The following is a 20,192-nucleotide window of genomic DNA, read 5'->3' as shown; positions in this document are numbered from 1 at the left end:
CTCTGAAGCATGTGTACTCGCGATTGAGAAACGGTCAGGGTGTTTCTTAATCTCAAGTACGCTTGCTTGGTAGCACATGTCTTCCGAGTCAAGAATACTTCCTGGCATTCGGAAAACGAAAAGTGGAACAGGCGAGCAAGTGTGCAGGTGTGCGTCATATGAGAGGCCCGCCTTACATTTTCCGCCACAGATTTGGGGAAATTGGTCCGTGCGCAAAGCATTGTGGGGATTTTAAGACCGCGGAGTCTACACATGTGCAGCCTCGACATTTCTCCAAACGAAGTACGCCGGGCTCGGTAGAATTCCAAGTATGCTGGACATTGGAACAGTACTTCGGCGGCACTCAATGACGTAGTATGCTTGAAATAGTGGCTCTGGAGCAGCTTTACTCGACATAGAGAAACACCCATAGTGACATCACTATGTAATACTCACGCTTATTTTGGCTAACGGTCTTACACATTGAACTTGATAGGCTAAGGGGCGGGACATCTCTAAGTTGTTGACCAATCACAACAGAGCCGGACAGCTAACCAATCAGAGCAGACTGGGCTCTGGTTTCAGACAGAGGGTGAAAAGAGGAAAATGAAGAGCTTTGTGAACATTAAAGCATGTAATCATGTCCCAGTAGAGACACTTAATACAAATATGAAGCTGGAAATATGCACAACAGGGCCCCTTTAAAATATCATTCACTGTTTTGCAATAAAGTTTGGGTCGCATTAATTAACTACTAGAGAAATTCATTCATTCAAATGAATGCATCTGCAATAATAATTCAATAATATATAAAATAATGCATCTTAGAGGGGCAATTTCTTCATTATTATTTTCTTCATATGTTATTTTACACTACATTTGATATTTTAAGTACTTTTCTCTATTTATATTTAGGTTAAAGTAAGATGATGTCCTTGCAGCACAGCCATCTCAGCTAACCGCTCACTAGCTGATATCAGCTACTGTTAGCAACATATCTGAAAATACAATTTCTCCTTAAAATATGATGGAGTTTCAACAAAATCAACGTAGTCCTGTAAAGTATTAGGCACTTCTTCAACTTAACTACATTTACGTATTGCAAAAAAAAGAGATTTTGGCCAACCAGTGGGACTGAGGAAATAATTCTCATTACTTCGAGTCAACGTAGCATTAAAAGGATTTTGATGCTGGTATTTTAAGGTAAAAATAATTACATATTCCTGCATTAAGAACTTAAACTATGTGTTCTGTAGTATTACTTAGTGAAAGTATTATAGCTTTTTGTAGCTGTTTTGACTTTTCCGAGGTTTCTTGTTTAAGTGACCATACTTAGCTTCCCATTCCAGATCATTCTCCAAGGTCTGACTTTCACACTGCTTCCTCTCACGTCTGCCTCCAGGGAACAAAGCTTAATGCTAAGTGACAGACAGCATGTCATATCTGATTAAGTAAACATTTAGTTACAGTGAAAGTGTGCCTCCACTTTAAGATAAGATGACAATAGTCCTTTGTGATCTCATTGTCTGTGTGCTATTATCATCAAACCCGTCAAACCTGCTCCTGGATATATTTGTGTCGGTGGGGGTCGTTAGGGAAGTGGTGAATGTTCCCAGGTTTAATATGACAGCCATCCCGCCTTGTTTACACTTTGGCATGGAGTCTGAAAGATCCAATACCCTGCTGTACTTAGGATCACACTATTGTTCCTGTGTGTGCCTTTATTATTGATTATTATCGGCTGCTGAGATCAGAGCATGAAGCAGAGCGTTGGCTGGCAGATAAGGAAGTAGAGCATAATGCACACAGATATGGTTCTATATCTCCACCTACCTGACATTTGTCATTGCTGTGAGTAAATACAAGAGGAATGCTTAGCGCAGAGCTAATAGTAGAAGCTTTGCTTAGAGGGACGGCAGGTAGCCATACAACGCTTAAACATACACTGAACACAGGATACTTTACGTACGCTGCTTTTAGTATTTATACAGCTTCGGCGCGTGGATTTGTGAATGAGTTCAAGCGACTCGGAGGTAATGTATCATTCTTCACTTTTTATTAAAGCAAAACTAAAATCCTTGATCCGAGAGAGGCTATTCAGTTTTTGTGTTTTATTCTAGAAAAGAGCTGGAAAACTTGGCCACAGGCCACAGGCTGTCTTTACGTTCTGTTTGCTCAGGGAATTACTGTTTGACAACACTGGAGAAGAGGACAAAACCAGTTTTTATCATAAAACCTCCCAAAAACACAGCAGATACCACATGTCTACTTGATTTGCACCGCTTTAGTAAGAGGAAGGGTGGGGTTTTCTCCACACCCTTTCAATATCACTGGATTGTAAATTCCTTTTTTTTCCCTGTTTGCCATGTGAGACATCTTTCACAATATCTTTGTTATACTCTAGTCATGATGCTAATGACCATGCCCTGGAGTCACTTTGTTCAGCGCTGGGACTTTTAACCGTTGACACGCACAACTCCCTGCAGCCAGTACTGCTTGTGTGTTCATCAGAGAGGACTATTCTATTTTCTATGGAATCTGCCACAGAAGTGGGATACTGGCTTTTGTATTTAATGGATCATAATCTTAAGTATTAACTTTCTTTGAGAACTCGAAAATAATTCCACACTTTAGCCTCCAGAAAGTCAAAATGGTATGTAACTGTTGCTTTTTCACACTGTGGTTCATGCTTCTTGTCCTGACGTGTGCTCTTTATGCAGGAACTGTAGTTTGCTAGGTTGCGCAAGTTGTGTTTCACGCCGGCAGAGCATTTTTCACTTTGTATTCGGTCTTCTTTACTGTGACAGAAATCCTGTTAAAAAGCGTCAAAGCAGCCTAAAAATATGAATTAAAACTTCTACACAAGTCACTGCTGCTTGCTCACTCTGTTCCCATATTTTACATTAAATAATAATTTTGTTCTGATTGATTATGAGGCTCTTGTTGGTCGTAAGCCTGTGTGGTTTGATTTCAATCTCGTACTGTTTATGTACAGCTAGCTGTGATAACTGAAGTGAACCTTGAACGGAGCATAAAAGAAGTTTTACATCTGTCTAGTCAGTCATTAGCAAACAAACTCCAGCCAGGCTGCGGGTGTGTGCCCAGGCTGAGTTCCGCGGTGTCTCGCTGTCTCGCTGACGGCCACTGAGCTCACGGAGAGGGGGGGGGCAGGAGCTCCAACAAGCCGTTTAGGTCAGAGAGTGAATACACATACTATACAGAGATGCTGTATGAGAAACCAATGTGAGTTTGGAAAATTGCACAATATAAATCTATTTTAGTATCCCATGACATGGGACCTTTAAACTTTAACCTGAAAAGACAATATGTTTGACAAATTGAAAGTGAACTTTTATGAAAACACAAATGCTAATAAAAGAATAACAAATAGTCAAACATTTGTCTAGTTTTGTTAAAATAAGAATTGGTCATTTTAACATACAATACAAAATATTTTCTTAAGACATAATAATTGTACTACATAAGATCAGGCCCAGTGTTTTTCATAATGAAGCCACCATTTCTTTAACCAAAATGTAATTCCAAAGCTTATAACTGGAAGTAAATATGTATATTTTCAGAACAACACTGATGTTGGCGTTATATCAAGTAAAACTAATTGTAAATTCCTATGATTCAAATTATGTAGTCATCTTTTCCTACAATTTCTTAAGCAAAAACAAAATGAGACATGGTTCTGCCACACAGATGCATGCAATTGTTATGTAATTAAAAATATATTAGTTATATTATACTAGATATTTATCGGTCTGTGTGATCAAAAAGTGCATCTGTATTTTTCCATGCATATTCTTTTCAGAAACTGAATGCAGTAGTTTTATACTCTTATACTCTATATTGTGCTTTAAATTAGACTTTTAACATTAATTAAGTTACAGTTTTTAAGGTGTGGTAATCTATGAAGTAAATACTTCAGTTCCTCAAGGAAAATATTTGGCAAATGATTTCTATTTTGTCTAGCTATGGTATCCGTTGAAGAGCATATCTTTTTAGTTTTCGTTCCCTATTTTATTTTCTTCATTTCTATCAATAGCAACGCTAGAAATGAAAGAGTTTGCCAGCTGCTCTCTCCAACTCATTGTTTATCTTTATGTCTGTCCTCCTTCAGGGTTCGGAGGAGAAGAGGGGAATGATGGATCGCCTCTCCCACTTCTTCAACAAGAGAAAGAGGAGCACTAGGCATCGCTCAGACGCCTCCAGCGATGGAACCACCCCAACATCCCCCCTGTCTCCATGTTCACCCCTGCCCCCAGAGGAGGATGGGCTGAAGACGCCAACTCCATCTCGAAAAGACATTGAGGGAGCAGAGTATGGCGACACACTCAGCCACGGTTCGAGTCCCAGCGGCACCAGCATCATCTCTCTGTTGACAGGGGATGCAGACCTCCCGTTTGCAGACAGTAACAGCAGTGGCAGTGGCAGTGTGAGGGAGGTTCATATGTGCAGGGTCAGCACAGCCAGTAGGGAGAGGAAGTCTGGGAATGTGACTCCAACCACTCTGGATCTCGCTACCACAACTCAACCAAGTGCTGAGTCAGACTTAGGCTTAGCGGAGTCGGTGGTGGAGGAAGTAAGCAGGAGGCTGAGCAGTTTGGATGGAAATACTGTGAAAAATACAGAGAATAAGAGCTCCACATTTAAAATCTCCTTTTCCAATGTAGCTGAGAACCCAAAGTCACCAAACTTAACCTCTATAACCTTGGGAACAAATAAAACATCAGTGAAAATTGGAGAGAAGGGGCACAGCACCGCCTTGAGAGGGTTAACTTTAGGCTCTCGTTCGTCTACCTCGCGCCCCGCCATGACCCAAAAGGAGGGCGGAGACTCTCCGTTCTTAGCGAGGGAAGACAAGAGGAGGGGTCAGGTATTCTCTTGGGACACTAAAGCCTCAGATTGGAGCCCATCACCTGAAAAAGAGAAAGTGCCTGAAGGGGGTTCTCCTGTCTTCTACAAAGCATTATGGGTGGAAACACACCTGGGACCAGAGGAGGACGTGGGGAGGGAGGGGGAGAAAGAGAAGGATATAATGAAACAAGAGGAGGAAGGCTTCAGAGCTGATTCTCCTCCCGTGCTGGCTATACCTGTCACAGTCATTCCTGAGAACGACTCTCTCCCCCAGAGCGTGGCAGACTGCCCCTCCAGCCCCTCTGAGACTCTGCCGTCCGGTGGAAGCCTGCCAGAATCAGACCTCTCCTTGGCACCGACTACAGGGGAGTTTCAAACAACAGTACCACAGCCGGAGGAGCCTGGCACTGGCACAGGCTCAAAGCAAAGTTCACTTCAGGACAAACGAAGGGTGAGAGAACACCGCGTTTCGCGCAAGTCTGTGAATTTGCCTTCCAAGCACAAAGTGTTTGCCCACAAGGTGCGCGTCAGCCCCGAGACAAGTTTGGATGGGGACGAAGCAGCGGAAGAGGAGCTCAGCAGAGATTCAACTACAAAGACTTCAGACGCAACACAAGTGAAACTGTGAGTTTGTTATAATTTTTCTGCGGTTACTGTTTAATAGTCCCTTTGATCCTGGGGCAAGGCTTGGGAGCTTTAGAGAGCTAAGCATGCGTGCAACCTGAGATCTGAGTTCCCAAGCTCTATTGTACCAGAGGAAAACAATACAAAGCTGCACTGAAATATTCATGTACAGTACATCCAATCATAGAAAAACTCTGCTATAGATTACCTTACAAATGTAATGCATGTGTTGCTTTCTTAGATATACGTGTCAGGCTTATGCTTCATTTAAATGAAGGTCACCTTTGCTGTGTTTACCTATGATGTGTGTTTTCACTGTAAGTTAGTCATTAGGAAACTGGACGAGCAACTGGCGACGACAGCGTGAACACTTTTGTTTGACTTTAGGGTTACATGGTTACACTGAGGCACATATATAGAAAAGGCATTGCATACGTAAGGATACGGCTCTCAAAAGAAAAGGGATGAATAGTGGTGTGACAACACCCTGTACATTTGTGAGTTACCGAGCACTGCAGGCTACAAATGGTCCTGCCTGACACATGCCTGAAGACTGATTTATTGTCTCACAACATAGCTGACGTTTTTATGAACATAAGGGGTTACTTCAAAAAATTAACCTGTAAATAAATGTAATAAGTAACTAAATCTAAGTATCACAATATGAAAGTAATTTAACCTGATAACTTTTTGTAATTTTTGGTTGACCTCAATATCAAATTCAATGCGAATAAATACAAGAAGAAATAAATGTCAATAGGATGTTTTTTACTTAAGTATTTTATGTAAGACAACCAAAAAAAGTTAGTTTAGAAAATAAGAAACTCAGATATTAAGTATCAAATAAGGTGTCCGTGTACTGCATTTAAAAAAAAAAATGAAAGTGGCATAATAATGTACCAGTAATTCAATTACATCTTTTTTTAATGTAGCTGTGAGGGAATACAGTTAACATTATTATTTTTTGCCAGAGTGACACTAATGCAACTACCGCTTAAGTTATTTTACTTGCATGCAGATTGTTTAACTTTTCCCAGCAGAGTAAAAGGAATGTACTTTTCATTGTACCTTTTGAATGACTCATTCAGTGAGTGGTTGTTAATGTTACTCTAAAATATCTATGCTTGTGTCTCTCTCACTCTCTTTCCTTTCAGACTGCCAAGCCTCCAGGACAACAACAATGTGGAACTTAAGGATGCCAACCTTGAGCCATTTCCAATAACAGACGTCACAACACACTCTGAAACAAACACTCCTGAACCCCTAGTTATAGAAAAAACAGAGTCTGAGGCCTCAGATTTTGATGATATCTCTGCAAACTCAGACATGTTCAGAGCAAAGTCACAAGCACCTGGGTCTGGGTTAAAAGGCCAAGAAACTGCTCAGGCTCAGCCCTCTAAACGAGGGGTTAAAGCAGCAGCAGAAAGTCGGCATACCACAGCAAGTGGAGCAAAGGCCCCGTCATCAGCAGCTGGCAGCAAGGACAAACTTGTGACAACAAAGGCTAAAGCCTCCACAGAGAGCACAGAAGTGGGAACTTCCAGTGATATTCCAGCACAGAGGGAACCTAGCAATGATAAAACAGCTTCTATGTTACCAACATTAAAAGACCAAATCACAAGTGGTCCCTTAAGTCCAACTGCTACAAAGTCTAAAATCCCCAAAAGGTTAGGATCGGATGCTGATGTGAAATCACCAGTGACACCGGATAAAATGCCGGTGGCTGATGCTTCCGGGTCAGTGTTCACTGAGGCCTTGAAATCTCCGGTGAGTCCAACCAGAGCTGTCAGGAAAAAAAGTTTTGAAGAAGCCAAGGGAGGCCGAGCTCTGTCAGGGAACATTTCTCCAACAAAAACAACAAACAAGACAGGAACAAAGCTTATTAAAGAAAATCCAAATGAGGTCAGTGACTCTTTAAAGCTGGTAAATGGCCTGGAGAATGACCACGAGGAGAGTATTGTTAAAGCAGGACACCAAACGGACAGGGAGAGTAATGCCTCCTCGGCATTAAAGAGCCGATTACCCATTTCATCTCCTACAAGAAAGAAGAATGTTGATACAAGTGGCATCAACTTCAAAAGAATGACACATGATCAGACCAATTCAGACATATCCAAGACAGAACAGAAGCCAAAGCAGCAAGAAGTAATTCCGGATGAGAGGCCTGGTAGTGCATCACCACCTCCACTGCCTGAAAGTCCCAAGAAAGGTAAATACAAACAAAACATATGTATACTGTCATTATTTCAGAATCATTGGACCGTAGTTGACAGCAAAGGTGTGGACTTGTGTTACATGATTTAAACTCGAGTCAGACACCAATAAAAAAAAAAATGAATTTAGAATCGACTTGAAAAAGAAAAGAAAATTGAAACTCAACTTGGAGTTAAATTACAATGGCTTGATTTGACTTAATAATTAGCAATTAATTCCTACAAAGTTGGCTTTTCATTTCCAGAATCCACCTTGTGAACTATTCATATCTTAGACTGTACTGTAACTTTTATCCATGTATTTTTTTGTTTTAATGTTTATTTTATTAACTTTTCTTTTTAATGACTGATTTTAAATGCTATTTTCTTAATGTCTTTCATTTTTTGTAAAGTACTTTGAATTGCCTTGTGTTGAAAAGTGCTATATAAATAAACCTGCCTTGCCTTGCCCTGTTTTAAACACAGCATCCAATCAAGTTGCAGGATTTAGTTGGAAATATAGAACAGATGAATTTGTACAAGTACAAAAACCAACAAACAACCAGCAGATCAATATTGGTGGAAAACTCATTATGAATGTTTTTACACTTCGCAAAGAGCTTTAAAGGTAGGGTAGGTAATTCACTTCAGAAACACTTTTTGTTATATTCCATGGAATGCTCTAAACATCCCGATAGCAATGAATAAATTAAATGCTTTGACAATAAATATATACAAATATTTCAGCTGTGAAAGCCGTGGCGCTGTAAAAAGCACGTCCAATTATCTGCCTCGGCCCGCGGCAGATAATTGGATGTCCTACCTGCTTGTCAGCCTTCCATCTCTCATTGGTCATGTGCACGTTCGTGTGTGTTGGAGGAGGGGCTCTGTAAGGAAGTCTGAAGGAAGGGAAAGATTTTTTTCGGTTGTGTACTTTCAAATTCTAGCGCACTCAAACTGGTTTCTCCATTCTTACCTACCCTACCTTTAATATGACAACTATTAAGCTTTAGAGTAAATATACTTTTATTTATTTTTATTTTGTTACCTTTAGATGTGCTGCTTTTCTGTTTTTATTCTAAGCTAAGCTTATCTCCTTGCTCCAGCTTCCTATTTACCACACATCTTTTCACCTAACTTGACAAGAATGCATAAGATTGATTTGTATTCTTGTTTGTCATACAACTATTTGTTTGTGTCACAAACAGGAGGTATGCTGTCACCAAGATCATCCAATCGCCCCACTAAAAGAAGCATCAACCAAGAAGACAGTGACACACGCAGCACTAGTATCTCTCCACCTCCCACCAAGCAAGAGAAACCCTTCTCTTCAAGGCTCTCCAAACCCAGCGACTTCAAATGCCAAAAAAGTCCAGTCCCATCGCCTGTAAGCAAGCTTCCTACAAGAGGTGAGAGAAGCCCCAACAAAGTAAGATCCAGAAAACCTTCACCAACTGAGAATTCTGTGAGCACATCCACGTCCAAACAGGAGGACTCAAATCAGAACAAAGCGCCTGAGAGTGTCAAAGCAGATCAAGTGAAAGACAATTCCATTGGTGACATATTTGTATTCAATTCTCTATCAAAAGAAGGAAAAGAGCATGCAATAAAACTCACAGACAGTATAGGTGAAAACAAAACAAAAGGGTCAAAAGATTTAGAGGAGAGCACAACCAGTCCTGCAACAGAGAATATTTCAAACATCCAACAAATACAAAACAATGATGCAATTGTTCCGGAAAAGGCTCAAATAATAGTTACACCACTAAAAGGCTCAGGGGCTGAGGTGTTGCCAAGCAGTGATGCTGCCAAGGCAAGCCCATCTCAGACGCCTATTTCTGATGTAGTTACTGGTGCAAAACTCGATTTGCAACCCACTACAGCTCACATTCAAAGTGAAAACACCAAGCAGGAACAGGAAACAGCACCAAAGATTTGTCCAGAAGAAGTGAAAGAGAAAGACAATTCAGAGGCAACGCAGCTAATAGGTAACAGAAAACCAGATTCAATCAAAGATAGCGGCCTTCCAGAGCCGAACTCTGGCGTGTTGGCGAAGGACACAATATCCGCCTATGAGGATGTAAGTGATATGTCAGCAAAACCTGTTGTGGTTGGCAGCACTCACTGTGACAAAATGGCCCGTTCTGATCTGGATCATGTTTTACTAGGAAGTGTTTCCTTTAAAGAAACAAATAAGGTCCCTTCTAAGGAATATAATGGCAGAAATAGCCTTTCCGCTAAAGACCAAGATGCTGAACCCAAAGCTGTATTAGCAAGCACTTCCATTGATACTGGTGTTGACCTGGCCAGAACAGAGCAGCAAGATGAGTTATTGAAGGATCAAATTCTTAAAAATGATAGATTTCCCACATCGAGCAGAGATTTATCAAATGATTTTAAAGAGAAACGTATGGAGGAGGTTGGCAAGAAACAAGCAGAGGGTTTGGACATTCAAACACAGGCTATGACTGTTTGTGAATTGCAAAAGAATGTTGAAAATCCGATGGACAAAGAGCTTCTTTTGCTGCCAGGAGAATGTGAAAGAGATGAGAAAGACTCAAAACCAAATAAAAAGCTAAATGATACTGTGGTGGAAAGCTCTGACTCACAGAGCAGTTGCAAAAAGGAGCTGAAGCGCATAACTGTTGAGGATGAAGAAAGAAAAGACCTTACAAAACCACAGAAGCCAACAGATCTTTCATCTGGAAATAAATGTTCACAGCCTGACTCAGAGGACGGAATACAGACTGTAGTTACAGATGCCCTGGAAGAGAAGAAGTCTGAGCAAGCAAAAAGTGCACTCCAGGACAATACAGCCGGTTTGGTTGATACAAAGAAGCAATGTGAGATCCTCTTAAAGGAAATTGAAGAGAGTGGTGATCAGGAAAATTATCAGCACATGAACACTCAAACTTTGGAAAATGAACAGGAACCAAAAGTCATTCTTACCAAAGATAAGAAGATCGGGGATAAGGAGGCAAAACAGGGGGAAAAACAAGCTGACGTTGCTAAGAAAATAAGCACTACAACTACTAAGAGTAAAACAAAGGAGGTGTCAATGCAGAATTTACCAAATGAGAATTCTGAAGTTAGGAAACAAAAGGAACAGAAGACATTAAAAGCTGGAAATCAAGATGGGGATAAAGCAGAGGAGAATGCTAATGGATCAGCAAAATCCAATGTTTCAAATGCTAAGCGAGAACAGCAACCTGTAACAGAAACAGTTCCAAAGAAAACAACAAAAAGCCATTTTTCACAAACAACTCAAGAACTAAAAGCAGTAAACAGTGAAACCCAGAGTGCTCAAGGTACTACAGACAAGACTGAAACTAAAGATTCACCAATCAAAAGTTTGGTGAATGAGACTCCAATTGTAAATGCTGAAGTAAGCAAACAGAAAGACCAGATGTCCACACTTGTGAGAGAGCAAGATGAAGATATTACAAGACCAGAGAAAAACCAATTAATAAAATCCAAACATCCAAAATCTAACCAGCAACAGCAACCACGGACAGACAAAACTCAAGTTCAAAGTAAACAGATTTCACAAAGTGATACAACTCAAGAACTCCGACCTATGTGCAATGAAGATTGTACAAAAACTGACCTGAAACAGGAAGCAGAAGCGGTACAATCAGAAGCTACAGAGAAGAAGTCAGAAAGCCAAATTAAAGATCTAAAGGTTGTAGGCATTGAAACTCAAAGTGCATCTGGTATCAAAGGAAAGACAGAAACAAAAGATTCATCTGTCAAGAGTGTCGGAGGTAAGGTAGCAAAGACATTAGAAACTCCAAAGGTATCAGAAAGCAACAGTCAAGAACCAAAGGTTGCAACCACCAAAACTCAAAGTGTTGAGGGAGCTAAAAAGAAGACGGAAACAAAGGATTCATCAACAAAGGATCAGAAGACTGTAATTGCTAAAGATCAACATGAGGACATAACCAAACCAGATACAAATAAATCAACTGTATCCAAACCTCCAAGTACTGACGTGATACAGGAAGTGCAAAAATCAGAAGCACCAAAGAAGAAATCAGAAAACCAAACTCAAGAACCAAAGCTTGCAAGCACAAAAACATTGAGTGCTAGTGTAGCTAAAGAGAAGACTGAAACAAAGGACTCATCAGGAAAGAGTTTGGTGAGTGAGACGTCAACTGTGAACGCTAGCAGTGAAGTTAGCAACCAACAGGATCAGAAGTCTGTAATAGTTGAAGATCGTCATGAGGACAAACCCGATACCAGCAAATCGACAAAATCCAAGCCTCCAAGTACTGATGCGAAACAGGAAGTGATGAAAGCAGAAACGTCAGAGAAGAAATCAGAAAGCCGAATTAAAGATCTAAAGGTTGTAGGCGCTGAAACTCAAAGTGCATCTGGTATCAAAGAAAAGACAGAAACAAAAGATTCATCAGTCAAGAGTGTCGGAAGTAAGGTAGCAAAGACATTAGAAACTCCAAACGTATCAGAAAGCCGAAGTCAAGAACTAAAGGTTGTAAGCCCCAAAAGTCAGAGTGTTGAGGGAGCTAAAAAGAAGACTGAAACAAAGGATTCATCAACAAAGCTTTTGGTGAATGAGACGTCAACCGAGAATGCTAACTATGACGTTAGCAAGCGACAGGATCAGAAGACTGTAATTGCTAAAGATCAACATGAGAACATAACCAAACCAGATACAAATAAATCAACAGTATCCAAACCTCCAAGTACTGACGGGATACAGGAAGTGCAAAAATCAGAAGCGCCAAAGAAGAAATCAGAAAACCAAACTCGAGAACCAAAGCTTGCAAGCACAAAAACGTTGAGTGCTAGTGTAGCTAAAGAGAAGACTGAAACAAAGGATTCATCAGTAAAGAGTTTGATGAGTGAGACGTCAACTGCTAACGCTAGCAGTGAAGTTAGCAACCAACAGGATCAGAAGTCTGTAATTGTTGAAGATCCTCATGAGGACATAACCAAACCCGATACAAGCAAATCGACAGAATCCATGCCTCCAAGTACTGATGCGAAACAGGAAGTGATGAAAGCAGAAACGTCAGAGAAGAAATCAGGAGGACAAATTCAAGATCCAAAGGTTGTAAGCACAAAAACCTTGAGCGCTGGTGGACCTAAAGAGAAGAGTGAAACAAAGGATTCATCAGGAAAGAACTTGGTGAGTAAGACATCAACTGCAAATACTAACTTTGAAGTTATCAACCAGCAGGATCAGAAGAATATAATTGTTAAAAATCAACATGAGGACATAACCAAACCCGACACCAGCAAATCAACAGAATCCAATTGCTCCAAGGCTGACCTGAAACAGGATGTGGTACAAACAGAAGCTGCAGGGAAGAAATCAGAAATCATAATTAAAGATCTAAAGGTTGTAGGTGCTGAAACTCAAAGTGCATCTGGTATCAAAGAAAAGAGAGAAACAAAAGATTCATCAGTCAAGAGTGTCGGAAGTAAGGTATCAAAGACATTAGAAACTCCAAACGTATCAGAAAGCCAAAGTCAAGAACTAAAGGTTGTAAGCCCCAAAAGTCAGAGTGTTGAGGGAGCTAAAAAGAAGACTGAAACAAAGGACTCATCAACAAAGCTTTTGGTGAATGAGACGTCAACCGGGAATGCTAACTATGACGTTAGCAAGCGACAGGATCAGAAGACTGTAATTGCTAAAGATCAACATGAGGAAAAAACCAAACCAGATACAAATAAATCAACAGTATCCAAACCTCCAAGTACTGACGTAATACAGGAAGTGCAAAAATCAGAAGCGCCAAAGAAGAAATCAGAAAACCAAACTCGAGAACCAAAGCTTGCAAGCACAAAGACTTTGAGTGCTAGTGTAGCTAAAGAGAAGACTGAAACAAAGGATTCATCAGTAAAGAGTTTGATGAGTGAGACGTCAACTGCTAACGCTAGCAGTGAAGTTAGCAACCAACAGGATCAGAAGTCTGTAATTGTTGAAGATCCTAATGAGGACATAACCAAACCCGATAGAAGCAAATCGACAGAATCCAAGCCTCCAAGTACTGATGCGAAACAGGAAGTGATGAAAGCAGAAACGCCAGAAAAGAAATCAAAAAGAAAAAATCAAGATCCAAAGGTTGTAAGCACAAAAACCTTGAGCGCTGGTGGACCTAAAGAGAAGAGTGAAACAATGGATTCATCAGGAAAGAGCTTGGTGAGTAAGACATCAACTGCAAATACTAACTTTGAAGTTATCAACCAGCAGGATCAAAAGACTGTAGTTGTTAAAAATCAACATGAGGACATAACCAATCCAGATAGCAGCAAATTAAAAGAATCCAAACCTCCAAATGCTGACCTGAAACATGAGGTGGTAAAAACGGAAGCACCAGAGAAGAAATCAGAAATCCAAATTAAAGAATTAAAGATTGTAAGCAACAAAACCCAAAGTGCTGGTGGAGCTAAAGAGAATACTGAAACAACAGGGACATCAGTAGAGCGTTTGCTGAATGAGACGTTGAATTTGGAAGTTAACCATGAAGTTAGCAACCAACAGGATCAGAAGTCTGTAATTGTTGAAGATCAACATCAGAACATTACCAAAGCAGATACAAGAAAACGTCCAAAGGTTGACCTGAAAAAAAAAACACAAGAGAAGAAATCAGAAGGCCAAATTCAAGAACTAAAGGATGAATGCACTAAAACTCAGAGGGTAGAAGGAACTAAAGAAAAGACTGAAACAAAGGATTTACCAATGACAAGTTTGGTGAATGAGATTGTTATTGAGAATGCTAACTTTGAAGATAGCACAGAAAAGGAGCAGAAGCCCTCAGTTGTCAGAGATGAGCCTTTAAGGATTAATAAACCAGAGAATGTCACTGGTCAATCCACAGATTTTAAAGCAGCCAACAAGAATGATGAGAAACAAAAGAAAATTAAAGAAAGGAAAGAAGGCTTTGAAATATCAAATAAAGTGACAAAGCAGGAAAATCAGCAGAAGAAGGCATCAAAGTTAGATGCTCACCAAGAGTCAGAAAGCATTTCTGTGAAAGATGCATCTAGCAAAATAAGTGGTGCAGAACAAAAGGACAAGCCCACTGTTGTTCCAGAGACGGGACGTTATAGCACTGATGCTCAGAAGAAAGATGAAGACACCAAAGAAAAAAGTAAAACAGGCAGTGGTTTCAAACGGGAACAGCTGAATTTAGAAAAAGAGAAAACCAGAAACCTCAATGATCCAAAAAACCCTACAAGCCCATCACTCAATGGCAGTTTGTCTCTTTCTGCAACAGCGGAAGCACCCGCAACATCTCAAAGTCCTCAGCTAAAGAAGGAATCTCCATCTAGTTGGTTAGATTTAGAGCATCCGAAGCAGAAGAAGGCGCATAAAAGAAGACTAAAGGCCTCTGCAAGTGAGGATGAATCTCTTGATCCTGATGACTATGATGAGTTAATCAGGAGCATTAAGGAGGGCAGCATTCCTTTCTCAGTGCCTCCCAAGAGGCATATTCCTAAAAGGTCCCTGTCTCCACCTCTTACTTTGTCACCTATCATTGAGGATCATTTTGAACCATTTGATCGAGAGCAATTCCAGTTCGGCTTAGGGAAAAATGGCGCAGGTTTTAAGGACCCTCCCCTATTATCTATGGTGATGAAACAGAAAGCAGCTAGTAGGGAAGGGCGGTTTCTGGAACGAGAACAGGATAATGCCAATCGCACATCTAGAGGCCAAATGAATTCACTTGATGAGGTGGAAGGCAAAGATGGAGTCAAAGAGGGGGATAATACTGAAAATGGACAAGAAGAGGGAAATAACAATGGACAAGAGGCAGGGAAGCTGACGTCACGACTTGGGAGGATGTCCATCCTCTCCAGCTTAATGAATTCCCCTCGGCCCTCCAGGAAGGCCAAAGGGGAAGTTGCCTCTGACACAAATAGCACGCTTTCCACTCCACAACGGGACCTGCTCTCGCTTGGAAAGAAAGGAGTGTTTGATTCAACTCTGCCTGCAAATAAGAAGGGTGTGAAAGGTAAAGACCAAGGCCCACTTGTGGGTGGTGGTATAGGTGCAGTTAGTGAGTCAGCAGTCAACCCCTCCTCTCCTCCTCCTCCTGCTCTCCCGTCGTTCTCAGAGTTAAAGCAGCCTGTTCATTTAGAGAAGTACCTCAAGAAGAACAAATCAGAGTCTGAGGCCTCCAGCGGCTCTACACATATGACTAAAACTGAACTAGGTCCTAAGGGTGCGACAATGGACCAGACCTCAATAGAAGTACCAAATGTCGAAGAGAGCCTGAAGGGCCCCGCAGCACTGCCTCCAACCAGCGAGAACAGCCAGCAGACTTCCCTGAGTGGACTAACTAAACCTAAGCCTAAGGTAGGAGTTTAAATCCTTTAGATTATGATCTTTTATATTACAGTTCATTTTTCGTTTTATTCAACTTTGAAAGAAAAAAGGTATAGTGGCCCACAGCCTGACTGGGCTTTTAGCTGTGCCCTAACAGAAGCTTTCTCTCTTCAAGTTTGTTTCCATGGTAATATGACTCAGTCTCATATCCTGTTTTGTGGTGCTGTTGCAACAAAGTTATGAATGATTTGCAAGTAAAGACAGGACAAAGCAGGATGGCCTCACCTGGCAGGAGATATTTGCCAAGATCAGCTAAAGCTGAACTGTCACGTCACAACATATTTGCATTTATATGCAAACAAAGCAAGACTATGCAAAACATGTGTCTGTGTATTACTTACTGCACGGCATGTGTTCAATTCTCTCCCTCAATGATTCCAACACACTTGTACCTTAAGGGTTTTTATTTCTGCAGTTGCCAGGGATAGATTATAGTGCGGCTCTACTTATATGACCAAAAATAATTTACCATTTGGTTTAACAAATGTTGTGTAAGCATTATTGACTATGGTTAACAAAATGAAATACATAGCTAGAAGTAGTGGATACATTTGACAAAGTTTGCTAAAAAATTCAAATCAACACTTTAAGGAGTGGGGATAAATCGTTCCTATTTCCACATATAATTCAGCTCTGAAAAGCATAACAATTGAAGTTAAATCTACTTTTTTAAGTTTAAGTTCATGATGAAATGATTACATTTTTCTTTCAGACACCTGCAGTAAGAGGGTTCCACAAAAGGCCTGGAAAGGTATGATTACATGTTATTTACTTATTATATTATGGTGCTTGCTGCTACATGTTCTAATGAAATGTCTATTTGAATCCAGATTGTCGTACATGAGCAAGACCAATTTGGAGGGCAGCAGTTTGAACTGTACTGTGATGTAGAGGATGCCACCACGATGAAGCTGTCCCCTGTCATCTCAGTCAGAGTCATCAGAGGATGGTAAGTGTATTTGATATATATTTTAGTCTCTGTTGGTACTTGTTGTTTCAGATTCATCCCATTTGTTTTTTGTTTCTCTTTGCCCTTATAAACATCTATCTAACAGAGTGATCTACAGGTGTAAAATGTCTCCTTCCATAAACTGCAAGATGACTGACAATGTAACTCTCTTTTTCATTAGCTGGCTGCTCTATGAGAAACCTGGCTTCCAGGGTCGTATCATCGCCCTGGAGGAAGGTCCTACGGAGCACTTAGTGAATATGTGGGCAGAGGAAGGAACCCCGACCACACCAGATGCAATGGGTCAGCCTGTACCAACAGCACCTATGGTCATAGGCTCTATTCGACTGGCAGTTAGAGTACGTTAACCTGTCATACTGTTTCCATACTGTTATTGTAACTGTTTGTTCTGTTATGTTGTTTCCAGTCACGTATGATCCCTGTGGAATTTGTTAAAAAAAAAAAGTCCTGAATATTGTACCTCAATAATGTATTGGTAAGTATTGTATTTAATTTAATTTTTTTAGCAGACCGTTTGTGATCCAACTATATATTTTATTTTATACTGTATTTGATGTGGATTTCTTATATTGAAATGTACCAATAGAAAAGTATGGCTTCTTTATAAATGCATAGGCACTGATACAATTCAAATGCACAATATTTTATTTTTATTTGGTGTTTACAGGATTATAGCATTCCCCATATTGACCTGTATCCTGAGGTCAATGGGATGGGGAGGATGACCTCTTACTATGACGAGACTGCGGAGATTGGCTCGTACAGTATGCCGCAGACCACTGGCTCCATTAAGGTTCATTCTGGAGTGTAAGTTCAACCGACTCATTTAAAGTAACAAGGAGTCTATGTAAATGTAGTTGTTGCCTTTTAGAAACATATTTTGGTTTCATTGTTGGTGTGGTAGTTTTAAATCAAACTCTGTCTATGAAGGTATGCTCACTGCAGGCTAGAGCTTACCATTCTTTAAGCATAGTTTTAACTCTTGCTCATGATTGATGGTTATCTTACTTTCATTGTTTTACTAGATTAGAGGTGAAGTACAATATTTAGTCCTTTTACTCATGTGTAATATGATAATACAGATTTGCCTGTTCAGAGCACTGCAAAGGGAGATTCCCTCAGTGGAAAGTTCTCTTCCCTCCCTTTCCCCTTTGTCATGCTGTGTCTGTGTCTCTAGCTGGTTGGTGTACACTGATCCAGGGTTTGGAGGGTTTGTGGGAGTGCTGGAGGTGGGGGAGTATCCCTGCCCAGAGGCGTGGGGCTTCCTTCAGCCCTTCATCGGCTCGCTCAGGCCCCTCTGCATGGTACATTATATAAAGTATAGAATAAATGTTTCCACTATAATGTCATTTTGTAAGTTGCCTTGGTCTGACATGTATGTGTATCTTTTCATGACAGGGAGCGATAAAGGTGGAGCATCCTCATGAAAGAAAGGTGTGTTACATTTGTTTCATCTATAAATATCTGCTGTTTACAGACACCACGGAAGTGCCAACACCAAGTCTTAGATGTTCCTTTTTTTAACCATTAGTTATTAAATGTTTTTAAGAGGAAACGAATGGTTGACAAGCAGGGAAAATTACGTTCTAAACTAAACAATTAATTATAAAAATAATAGTTGAAATATTTAGGGGGACTGACTACAAAGCTTTTAATTATTTTCAATGTTAAGAAAGAAGTTACCCAATAGCAGCTTTTCATTTATTTATTTGTCTAACCCTGGAACCATTGAAGGCAACTAGATTTCGTTCTTAGTTCCAGTAAAAGTGTCTGTTCCCGAAGGAAATATTCACTAAATGTCCTACATACAGCTCAAACGCAATACTCAAAGAAATAAAGACTCGGTCTTAACTATTTTTTTTGTGTGTACTTCATGTATTCTACGAAATGCAAAAAATATAGATATTGGTGATCAATTTTCACCAAGTCTAATAAATCCATTAAGTTCCTTCCTTATTTGTAATCTATGAAGCAGGTTGGGGAACAGAAAGTTGTGGCTGTTTGTTTTTACTTATTTTGGCAACAAGAGGCTGACATGCACCAGTACCACTTGTTATAAATAGGATTAACATGTTTTCTTGCCAAAATATATGTAATATTAAATGACTTGTAGACACACAATATATGTACATTTTATTAAGAGTGCATAGATTGGTGCACTTCAACCTCTTTTTGTCCAAACAAGTATTAAAAAAATGCTTTATTTCACACAAAAAAAGCAACATACTGAAGATCCTTGCAAAACCTTTTTTTTTCAATTGCCTGCCAGAGCTTCCATTGTAGGCTGGATGCCACTGTAACTTGAAGAATGATTTTCATTATACTTTAGGACAGAAATGAGCCAAACCATACACTAGGGCAGTGGTTCTCAAAGTGGGGGGCGATTCAAAAATAATATGATGCAGTACAGTACTATTACGAGAGAGTGAGAGAGCGCACATAGGTACCGGAGATCGTTGTTGTTAGCTTCTGGTGCTAGCGAGCTACGCTAACGGATATACGTTTTTTTCAACAACAAAGTGGAGGAGAGTCCTCTCCTGTCAGACTGAGAGGCTCAGTGAGCTAAAGGACTCTCTCAGTGTTATCTCAGTGGGTCTCAAATGTTTTGGTCACCATTAATGTAAACAATTAATTCCGAGGCACACGTTTATATGATCATTATAGTTATAAAAAAATAAGAGAATAAATGAAAAACAGGTATGAAATACTATATGACAGTAACACAAGAATAAAGTTTAAAAGGGTGATTTGTAAAATATCCATAAAGAAAAAGTAAATCTGTTTACATTTCTGTTTCATATGGGTGTTGAGAGATGTATCCATAGATCTCATCATTTTGCTCTCAAAGTGCACCAGATTGACGCATTTAACTTCAATATTTAAAAATAAATCTTCCCGGGGGAGCTTGCCCCCGGACCCCCCTATGTGAGGTCCACACACCACCTATAAAAATAGCACTTGACCCCTGCTTACACCTATATGCCGTGAGCTGATTATCGAGCCTTCGTTGTAACTGTCACACTGTGTATATGCGTGGGGATTGTTGCAGTAGAAAATTCCACTGTAGAGACCGGTACATTAATGGGAAACCCTAGATGTTTAAGCACCCTCTATGAAACGTCAAGCTACCCCACAGCACCCCCAAAATAAATCTCTGGCGCCGCCACTGAGCCTGACTATTTGTGTTGGTGGGGCCCGACTTTTT

The 20,192-nt window shown here is 40.2% G+C and overlaps 1 protein-coding gene across 3 annotated transcripts in view; it reads left to right on the top strand.

The window, feature by feature from the left end:
* The window catches only part of crybg1a (crystallin beta-gamma domain containing 1a), a 52,068-nt gene that overhangs the window by 23,183 nt on the left and 8,693 nt on the right, over positions 1–20,192 (top strand). Inside the window, exons 1-10 of one of the 3 annotated variants that reach the window (XM_079691769.1) lie at positions 1,862–2,012; positions 4,109–5,469; positions 6,624–7,678; positions 8,870–15,987; positions 16,730–16,768; positions 16,848–16,966; positions 17,148–17,325; positions 17,655–17,794; positions 18,165–18,291; positions 18,386–18,421. In XM_079691769.1, the coding sequence (XP_079547895.1) occupies positions 1,992–2,012; positions 4,109–5,469; positions 6,624–7,678; positions 8,870–15,987; positions 16,730–16,768; positions 16,848–16,966; positions 17,148–17,325; positions 17,655–17,794; positions 18,165–18,291; positions 18,386–18,421 (10,194 nt within the window). In that variant the 5' untranslated portion in view covers positions 1,862–1,991. Of the gene's footprint in view, positions 1–1,861; positions 2,013–2,507; positions 2,633–4,108; positions 5,470–6,623; positions 7,679–8,869; positions 15,988–16,729; positions 16,769–16,847; positions 16,967–17,147; positions 17,326–17,654; positions 17,795–18,164; positions 18,292–18,385; positions 18,422–20,192 lie in introns of those variants that run through there. The other 2 variants (XM_079691770.1, XM_079691768.1) reach the window with 2 other exon arrangements.

Source organism: Notothenia rossii (genome assembly GCF_949606895.1).
Source record: "Notothenia rossii genome assembly, chromosome: 7".
NCBI classification, from domain to species: domain Eukaryota; kingdom Metazoa; phylum Chordata; class Actinopteri; order Perciformes; family Nototheniidae; genus Notothenia; species Notothenia rossii.
Note: the sequence above shows the minus strand (reverse complement) of the source record. Positions and strands in the feature narration are given on the sequence as shown.